Source organism: Protopterus annectens, chromosome 8.part0 (assembly GCF_019279795.1).
Source record: "Protopterus annectens isolate FY-2018-M chromosome 8.part0, PAN1.0, whole genome shotgun sequence".
Lineage (NCBI taxonomy): Eukaryota > Metazoa > Chordata > Ceratodontiformes > Protopteridae > Protopterus > Protopterus annectens.
Window position 1 is genome coordinate 1,148,069,139 of NC_056741.1, and position 10,949 is coordinate 1,148,080,087.

At 40.3% G+C, this 10,949-nt stretch overlaps 1 protein-coding gene across 2 annotated transcripts in view; it reads right to left on the minus strand.

Annotated features, from left to right (window-relative positions):
• Nucleotides 1–9,222, minus strand: part of VLDLR (very low density lipoprotein receptor) — a 348,579-nt gene extending 339,357 nt beyond the window's left edge. Inside the window, exon 1 of one of the 2 annotated variants that reach the window (XM_044080659.1) lies at nt 8,659–9,222. In XM_044080659.1, coding sequence (XP_043936594.1) covers nt 8,659–8,749 — 91 coding nt within the window. In that variant the 5' untranslated portion in view covers nt 8,750–9,222. The remainder of the gene's footprint in view (nt 1–8,658) is intronic. The other variant, XM_044080658.1, reaches the window with a different exon arrangement.
• Nucleotides 9,223–10,949: the final 1,727 nt, after the last annotated feature.

Sequence of the window (10,949 nt, forward strand, 5' to 3'; positions counted from 1 at the left end):
CCAAACCCAAATTAGATTACTTAAAAAGCTAGCAATTTTGTAAGGTTTCCATTTTCAAATGTCAGACTCATCACCTAACACCTCACACTTCTCCAGATCACCAATATGCCACAGTCAGCCTGAAAAAACAAGTGCATTTTAAATTTGGTAACCTGAATGTCCAACTGGACACTGATCCCTTTTCAGTGCAGGCCCAGGGAGAAAGCTCTACATACAAGATAGACAATTCAAATTTGTTTGAAAAAATAAATGCAAAATTTACATCAGTACAGTGATACAGAAATCCATGTATCCAGTTGATTTAAGTACAGGGTATAGGTTACAGTACACAGTATGAGCACACAGCATCTGAATCTTCAGGAAATACTATTAAGATTCCAGTCCACTGACTTCCAGGCTTTTTTTTTTTTATTATTTGTTTATCTTTGTTTTCCTGGATTGTTTGAGAGGTATGAAATACTACATACATAGCAGAGTACAACTGCCTCCTCCCCAAGTAGATTTAAAAACATTTAAAATTCACCAAACCAGGTAAATTAAGAACTTCTGTTACATAGAATAGCTGTGTGGTAGTGCAGCAGTTAGCATAATCTCACAGCAAGAGGTTCTCCAGTTAGATTCTCGGCTGGAGCCTCTTTGGTGGAGTCTGCATGTCCTCCCTGCAGCTGAGTTTTTTTAAAGACATATGCACCTTATGTGAAGGTTTGGTGCCACTGGCAACATGACACTACGAACACCAATCTACAGACTGGTGATCTGCTGTGGCGATCCCTAACCTGGGAAAAGGCGAAAAAAAAGGCGAAGCAGTGTAATAGCTGTTGCCCAACCTCCTCAACAAGCTACACTGCTTACAGCACCACCCAAAGCAACTTGAACTAGAGTCTACAAAGTGTGGTAGACAGGCCAATTAATGCTTAAACTCCAAAACAGTAAATCATGAGGGGGAACCACAAAGCACAACCAGTATCCAAACACTTAATGGGCATTTAATGCCACTCATGCACACAAAGCAATTAGAGCTTCCCAATTAGTTCTCCATTTTTAGGACAAGGAACATTCATGAGCAGATGCAACACTTGCTCCCATCTGAACTTTGCAAACACTTAATGTTCAATACCCGATGGCTATTCTGCAACCAGATTTATTTTGCAGACATTTTGCTTCATACATTCTACACCTAGACAACTCCTCACTTTCATTACTGATTTGCACAGTCTTACCATACAAACTCTAGAGAGTGGAGGCAAACTGGTACTACATCCAATGATCCAAGATAAGGCAAATGACTGCCCTACTTGCCCTCCTGAATAACCACTGAAGGCCTGCATAACAGCCATCTGAGGGAAGTGCAACTCCTGCAGACATGAAGTAAAAGCCAGGCCAAGTATTTACTTACACTGGCTCAAGTACCCAGCATCAAGCATCACCACATGCCAATGGGTGGTAGGAACACAGCCACAATTAACACCTCACTTCTCCAGTTGAAGGGTTGCCAGAGACTAGCATGGACCAAATAGAAAAAAAATTGAGTCTGCTGGTCACAGGTGCCATGCTTGAACCCCTGATAGTTGTCCAACTTAAGGCACAATGTATCCTATATATATTTGTTAATAAGCTTCACAATACCAACACTAGCCTTGTATCCTGTATGCAAAGTAAGCTACAATAGAAAAGCACCCACATTCATTTACACTGCAAGAGCAATAACTAGAGAACTATGCTATGCCACACTAAAGCACGAAACCAATTAGAATTGCAATGCTAGGCCAGAAGCATACTTGTATTTAGTTTAGCCAATTCTAAATGCATGCTGAACTTATTTCAGAACCGCAGTAAGCACAAAGCTACCAAGTGCAAATTTCAGTTAAAATTAGTCCTGGAATGGATGATCATTTTATACCACCTCTGATAAAGCTAAAACTGTGGTAGTTTCTCCACAGAATAGAGGTCTTGATTTTCCTGGACTGCCCGACAGTTTGATTTGCAAGTATAAGCAGCACATTGTATTACTGTGCTAGCAAGGCTCTGTGGTAAGCACACAAAGCAGATTAGACCATGAATCTCTACAGGGGCATAATTTCCCAGCCAACTACTCCAAGTTGGCATTGTTCAGATGTAAAGTTCTTCTAAAGTAAAAACTTAATGCAGAGCATTTCCTCTTAAGGCTGCCAGGAGTAAACTATGGCTTACTAGCATACCTCCCAACCACACAGATTTACACTTTTTACTGAGTTTTTGGGGGTCCAAATGGAGGGGTGCCACAATTGTCTTGTTTTCCCCATTTTAGCACTTTTGGAGCAGTCATCAGCTCTGTCAAGGCCATCAGCCAGAATTGAGCTTCCGGATGCAAATGCGAGCAAGCAGGAAATCTGCTTTTACAGTACTCCCAACACCTGTGAAAGCTTTACAGCACTCGTTTTGTTTGGCTTGGCATTAGTTTACAGCACTTGTTTTGCTCAGCAGCAGAGATGTAACCCAGTTTAGTTTATCAGCAGGGAACATCAGCTTGGGGACTCAGCTAAGGGGTGTGTAAATGCCCCCCTTTATAATACATCTGGTGGCTAGAAGTACTCCGGCTCAAACCCTGGGTATAGTGTAAAGAGCCCAAGGTCCCTAGCCACCACCACTTGTGAATTTTTTGTTCTGTTCCTCTGTGGTTTCATGAGGTTTGCGAGGTTGAATTTGATTAATGACAGGCATTTGAATTTCAGACTTCATATTCTTGTTACCAAGATCAGCATTTGAAAACTGTACCCAATTTAGGACAAGTTTGTCTTCCTATCATTTGGGGAAACAAGATGCTGATTTGGCATAGTGATATGTACTCTGACGATAGTGCAGAGAGTCCTGTGTTCAAGCCTTGCCAGTGAAATGCATTTTAACATTTTATTCTAGCAACTTTCCAAAATTATAGAAGCAAGGTTTAAAATGTGTCCCTGGTTTTTGGCCTTTACCCCCCAAAAAAGAAAAATTAGAATGCAAGAAGCTTTGCAAGATGCCTATGCCTTACACATCATTCTACTTTTATATGTATAGTGTGTGTGGGTGTGCAAGTAGACTTATGATGGAAATGTTCTGAATTGGGCAGTTTTGTTATTACTGGTTCATGCATTTTCATTGCCTACTGAAAAAAATGTTCAAACAATAAATTTAAAATATGCTATTATACAAGGGAAGGAACATAATTTAACAATTTTATAAGTTTACAAGATCAGTATTTGAAATGTGTCCCCATTTTTGGGCGGTATTCCCCCATTATTGGCTTGTCCAGGTTTCTTGTGCCAAGAGGTTGAGAACTATGGCGAGAAGCGAGAACTTGATTCACTAAATAAGCTTGTCTTCCTATCTTTTGGGAAACAAGCTGTTGATGTGGCATAGTGGTATGTTGCTCTGACTGTGGTGCACAGAGCTGTGTTCCAAACTCACCAGGGAAATGCATTGTGGTAACATTTCATTCTAGCAACTTTACACAATTATACAAGCAATGTTTAAAATGTGTCCCTGGTTTTGGCCTATGCCTTACACGGTCATTCTATTTCTTGGAGTGTGCGGTGGTAGACCTAATGGAAACTGTTCTGAAATTGGGCAGTTTTGTCATTACTATTTTATTGCCTACTGAAAAAATGAAAGAAATTTAAAATGTGCTCCGAGTGATGTATTAGACAAGGAAAATCCAAATAAACATTGTAGAAATAAAGCAGTATGCACACATAGTCTATGGTAAATGGGGCTAAATAGCCAGGTAATAGGACATTGGAATGGCTGCAGGGGGACTGGTGCCATATTTTGGTTGTTTGTTCAGTTTACACGAAAAAAGTTGGTATCCCACAATTCTACTGGATTGGGCAGGGTAACAATTATGTATGCAAATGTTATAGCGTACAGATTTTGTGCCTATTTTTCATGGGCCTTGTCCAGATTTTTGATGTTTCAAGATAGAGGTATGCTGACTAGGACACAAGTACTATGTCCTCAAAACTCTAGAAAGCCCAGTAATCTTTCTGCAGATGTCCAACTTGTGCCCTTTATGGAATCTGATTACCATAAAGAAACCCTGTAGTGTTCCAAATCAGCATATGAAGCAGTTTAATAGCAAGCCTGATACTTCACAGAATCAAATTATTAAGGCATTACCTGGCTATACTTCACAGAATCAAAATCTTACGGCATTACCTGGCTGTTGATTCAGTTCCAAACCCACACATACAAGCCAATGAGTCAGACAAGGATAATAGCTCCCATACAAAGACTCCACTTGGACTGTTGATGCTCTTCAGCTAGACAGATTTACCACAGTACCCAAGAAAAGTTCCAAGCTATACTGTCCCTTCAACCTTCAGTTTGGAACAGGAATCACCATACCATTTAAAAGTTGCTCATCCACCAAATCCAAGGCATTTAAACCAGTTTATTCAGTATAAAAATGTGCTTCCATCACACCAACATATCCAAAAGATGCAAGTGGCAACCTCTCAAATGATTCACAGAAATCAGCATTTCATGACACCAGTGAATCACTATGTAGAGTGACAATACTATCTATAAACCTTTACAACTCCAAACATCACAAGACTACCTGTGATGCCCCAGCACTGGCCTAAGAAATCAAGGAGCATCAATCCTCACCACTAGCAACAGTGGGGTATGTGCACACTGGGAGGATGACAAGTACACACAGTAAAGTGCAACTGTCCTTAAGAGCAGAGACCACAGTCAGTCTGGAGCTGGTTCCCCCTTCCTCCAGATCCCCAAAACTCCCTACTGGCACAGCTCTAGAATTGTGATCTCAGCCGAGTGGCCAAGTCAAGCACCCTCTGCCTAACCAGTGCTTAGTGTCCCTGTCCAAGTAGCAGAGTCATTTGATTTACACAAACCTTGGAAAGGCTGGCACAGGTTTACTAGCTATGCCCCCTTCTGCCCAACTATGAGGTAGTTTTGACTGCCACCAGCCAAATCAGCTATTTTAATGCCTTTAGTAACCTTACACAGCAAGATTGGACGCTATTTATACAAATGGTAGTTTGACCAAGAGCAAGGCTATTAGAAGTGGCCTGCACAGCGTCAGATATTTAAGCTCTTAAAGAGTACTTTAATTCCCTCTAGACAGACCAGCTACAAAAAAAATACTCAATGATTACAGAGTAGAGTAAAAAATCACAATTTAAAACATTGTGAGACAGTCTCAAAGAAAACATCTAAAACTATACTTACTATATTCCTGTCTGAACAGGAGAAATTACTGTACACTAGTTAACTTAAGAGTAATACAAAACAGATGTGGTGAGTCAGGGCAACGACAAGATACAAAACGCTCCGTCTCCATTCTAAAATATTTCAATTCCTGCTCAGATAAGTTGTCATGCTGCAAACTGATGACTATCAGTTCCCAGGCTCAGATTTTAGCATCTACCCGAGAAAATAGATATTTTGGCAAATGGTGGAAGTCAAAATTTCCATTTCAAAATTTCCATTCCTACACATTTAAAGACAAAAACTTCTTGTTCTAGATATTGCATCTCCTACTACACTGAAAGACAACAGCTATTGCATTGTAATAAAGTTTCCAGCTATTCTTCTGAAGGTAGACTGGTGTTTCAGTCCTCATTTTTAAAATGTATCTAAAATGTTAAGTGTACATACATATCAGTACATTACAAATGTATGTTTGTACAATTGACAGTTGTAATAAGTAATTGCATCATGCTCATTCACAAACAGCTTACAAAATTAGATAACTAGCTGGTCTGGCAGCATCTCCTGTCACACTCCTATACAAGTCATATTCAGATGATGATTTACAAGATTCCAGCTAGCTGGGGTGGAATTTCCCTTCATCACACTACCCTCAACGAGGGTCCCAGCTCCTTTGATCTTTTCACCCAGCTTCAATATACTGGGTTCAGTCCATCTCCAGTTTAAAAACAAACTGGTGTTTAACTGTCAAAATACTAAATTTGGACACAGTACTAGAATATCTTTCACCAAAATTTTTTACTTTAGCTGTATTCTGTACTCTATTAGCTTCATTAAAACCAAGTGAAAGCACTGCAGATTACTTTGAAATTCTAAGAGTTCAGTATTCCTCTCCAAACAAGGAACACCCACCCTAGGCACATCTTTGAAAAGCTGTTTAAGCTAGCAATTCAGTGTACCTTTACCACTTCACCAGATAACTAAAGTCTGTGGCATCTGGATGTAGAATGTGAATGCAATTCTAGCAACAGTCCCATGCTGCCTAGCAGCACATCTATTCTCTCCCCCCCCCCCCCAATACTGTAGAAAACCACAAAGAGGATTTTCCAAGTTTAGATGGAACACCCCACACAGACATCACCAATCATATCTTACTCTACCGTGACAAGCAACATGCAAACCCTACTACTCAGCTACAACATAAAGACTGCCAGTCCAAGCCAGTGTACTCAGATTTTAAGAAGACTCTTCACTTTTCTCTGTGGTGGACACAAATTGAATCAAACTCAGGAAGACAAGGGGCCTACTTAGTCTTAAATACTATAAATGCACACCAAGGAAGACTAAGCCTAAACAGTACAAAGCCACTACAGATGGTGATTGTCACTGTCATCATCCTAACCTCAATACAAGAAAGTAAAAAGCAGCTAGTCACTGAAATGGGTTTATATCTGTTGGGCTACACCAAGGACAACCTAGTGTGTTAGCAATACCCATGTTTGATGGAAAGCAAAAAGCCCACTTCAGGATACAACCTACCATCTTTATTCAAATTCTGCAAAATACAAAATCCAGTGACCTGAAAAAGGTGTAGCCCAAGCTGCAGACATGATTGTAAGCCTTTTAGCACAAGATAAAAATGCGCCTCTATATAAAGTGCAATAGGACAAGAAGTGCAAGGGGACAATCAAAACTGCAAGTGCCACTGATCCAGGCACTTTACTTGGGTTCTATACTAGCATTTACTTGTGAAGCTGAAAGCCACTAGATGCAGCCTTAACGCAAGACCAGAACCATACTAGTGTTTAAACTTTTAATTGAAATGTTTGCCTACTTACCTTTTATACAAGCATGTTAATGGTCTGCATTGCAGTACACTGGCTGCCCATAACTGATCCCTCAAGTTTTAAGAACATGTTGAACTTTTATTTCTTGAGTCTGAGATGGTTAGTTAAAAGCCCAACAACTATTAGGACTACTTTGATACAACTACAGCCAGCTATTATGCTGGGCCCAATATGGCTTGCTTATATTTTACTCTACTTCAGAGTTTCGAGAGAGATGCATTAACTCATTTGACCAACAAATCACAGCCACATGCAAGCACTTACAAAGTTATTCCTGCCCAGTATAGTATTCAGTAAGTGTCCTACAAACAGCCAGTTAGAACCATTTGATTACTGTTCAACATGAAGCAGAGCTGTCTGCGACCAAGTGTTTCAAGGTGAACCAGAAATTTCTGCAATGCATTCATGAGAATTCACCATTTACTCGTAGCAGTTTCAAGCTTGGCAATGAATACTAGATTTTAGTAATACTGCAACATATAGAGTTTAGCCTACTTTCCAAAGCCATCTGCATCAATGTACCTCTATGGAAAGCACTTCCATATCCCATGTGCAAGTTCATAACAAAAAAACTTTAGATGAAAGCAACTGTCCACAAACTGCTAGCATCACAGTCAATGAATAGCCAAAGCCATTCTTATTTCCAGGCACAAGCAGAAAAGAAATAACCAAGGCCATTAAAGTGATACTAAATCATTAGTATTTAGAAAAATGAAGTGAAACACCAATGCCTAGACCAAAAACATTTAATGCCACTCATCTTTACTATAAAAGGAGGTCAAGCCTACTTGTAGCTTAGCTGCTGAAGATTGCCAACAAAAAACTTCAACCTCACAGGAATCTCACTCAGCTTTCCAGAGTATAACAATAAATTTAAAGTTATTGGTACCAATAACTTAAGGCATACTAATCAAGTTTGTGGAAAGGCTTGAGCCAAATAACCTTACCACAAAAGTTTTGTATAAAGGCAACCTTAACTTAAAGCAACCTATAATGGGGAAATTAAAGCCCCGCTTCTCTCAAAGAGATTACTTAAGACTACTTTGAGTACTTTGCCTGCTTACAGTGCTGGTAATTAGAATGGCAAACAAAGCCTTAATGACTTCTCCATTAAACTATAGACAAAACCTCTAGTTGACAAGGACATACAAGGCACATGCACAAGCAATACAATTAATATCACAATTAAACTCAACTTTAGCACTCTCTGCAATACAAGAGTAGATTCGAGGCCATTACATGCTATACTGGTATGAGAGTCCAGACATTGAAACATAAACCATAAATGATTTAGGCCATCGAGGCTACACGCACTAATCAACGTTTTTAGGTTTACAGCAGCTATTACAGCTCTAGCACCATAAAGGAATAGGCACACAAATAAACAAAACCTATATTTCAGCTAGAGTGGGAAACCTCCAATTAAGAAAGGTTTATAGCGCTGACTCCGCTGCGGCTACAAGTGAAGAAAATTGGATGCCTCTATGGCTTCAACATAACCTGGTGAAGGGCTTTAGCTTAACAGTTCTTACCTGCCATCCTACCACTAAAACCTAGGACTACTCCCCGAACCCCAACAGCAGAAACAGGAATAACTAAACGCCGCCTCTGTACTCACCCTCTACGAAGCCACTGCTACCGGGAGAGTACACACACGCCAGGAACCAAGCACTGAACACAGCCGCCACCACCGACGTGTGTAATGCCATCTCGCCGTTAAACCCACACGCTACTTTCCAAGCGTCAGCAACACACTAAAAATCCAAATGTACAGCCGCGTGCTGAGAAATACAAAGAGCAGAATACAGAAGAAATGAATGAAAACAAAAAAAAGAAATAAGCAAAAATGGGCCGCCCGGCGTGGGCTCGTGCGGCAACAACAGATGCCCTTACTCCCATACAGCCGGGTGACGGCGCCTTTTCTCTACTCCCTTCGTAGTGTGCTCCAATCCATGTCCTAATTTCCTGATGAGGAGAACCTGCTTCTAATAATCGCATGCCAGTCCGATTCAGGCTCCCATTGCAACTGCTAATTTCCACACACACACGTCATTAACCCTTTGAACGGCCCGACGCTAGTAGAGAAAAATCTCCTTAGGTAATAGTACAGCGGGCAGTGTAACCTAGGTAATGTTGTCACCTCTGCCCAACTAGAGACGTCTGCTGCAGATAAACTGTAAAGCCAGATAGGACACGTTCTGGAAGAGATGGCGGGGGGGGGGGGGCTGTCTTCTCCCTTGTCGATCAGCTTGAGTTAGTTAACCCCTGCTGTTGTTGAAGGAGGCACTGCCTTCCTTGCGGTTGGCCTCACTTTTTCAATACATGTTTGCCAAACTGCACGTTCAGCCCGTCAAGTCAAATGGATGGGTTCCCTGAGCTGTTGCCACATACATGCTAACTATGGGACTGCTGTTTTAATATTGCCAATTAGAAAAAAAGATTGCTGCTTGTGTTATCAGTAAACTATACCGTATAGTAATCATATGACAGAGGATATATCTATAATTTATTGATATAAAATATTTCGTTTTATATGAATATTGTCAATTAAACGAAAATCAAGCTTTCGCACTGAGGTAACAACCATGCGAAGGAAAGGCCTGATAATAACAAATTTCTCCTTTCTGACCGCCACTTCTTTTTAAAGCGTTTAAGACATTGAATAGAATATCCAAGACTGAATCCACCGAGATGGCTTTGAACTGCGCCGTGATGTATACTTGGCCATTGTCCCTGAATTAGGAGCACTTACTCTAAGTAGCCCGTTGTTAAGAGGGGTCCTCTCAGCTGTCACACGTTGTAAGAATACGTCACAGAATCAGTCTCCCTCAAATACAATTCCATCTCCGGAACAAATACATTGTATTTCATTGGAAGTGTACATGTTATTCCATAAACATCATGATATTGTTTAATTGTACTCCATAAATGTTGTCAGCGTTACTGCCTTGAGTCTATTACCCAAGAGCTTTTAAGGAATCACACTGTGAAAACTCTAGCTTGGCTAGGATTTTCTTGTAATATTTTACTAATTCCATTGCAAGTATGGAAATCTGTCATGTATTTGTCAATTTATTGTAAAAAATGTGTCACATAGTGTACTGACGAAACACTGAAATATACCCCAAATCACTGGAAAAACATATCTTTCATAAACCCGGCGATTCCATGATTATGATGGAGGTGTATATTTGTCGTTCTTCCAATCTTAATCATATCTCTCTCTCTCTCTCTCTAGTTGGGTTACTAAAATTTGCCGTCTCTTTAAGAAACAAGTACAGTAAGCATATCAGTGAATAGAGCTGAACACTGTTATACAGTTGGCGGACAATCCCGGAAGGCCACACGTTGCATCATGCAGCAATGCTCGTATGTGAACCTCCCCCTTACTATTACTACTACTACCGTACACATTAAAAGCGAAATAGTTTACCAATGTGTCGCCCACGTGTCCCGCCATGTCCCGTGTGATCCACTGTACGGCGTTTGTAAACTAACCAGGTGTGAAGGCAGTAAGGTACTGCTTGTGTTTCACGTTTAAATATGAACTGAAGTTATCACCATCGCACTTGTGCTAACAGACATGTTTCCAGGTGTGTGCGTCTGTCTGTATAGATATAGGTAATATACTTAAGTCATTTTCTCATCTAAAGTAAGGTATTCCATTTACGCAATCATGTACCCTTTGCAATAATGAAGGTCTTCCTGTAAGTTATTTTTCTCGTCTACCATTTCTAACATTGATATACAGAACCTTAGCATACACTCATTGATATAACCCCTTCCTGTGAGCAAGCGTGTTTATTACCTTTAAAAAGGTGTATAAAAAGACTGAACAACACGCAAATGTAAGTTGAAAAGGAGTGGGTGAGTTACAAGTTAATTTCCCAAAGATCGCTAGCAGTATTG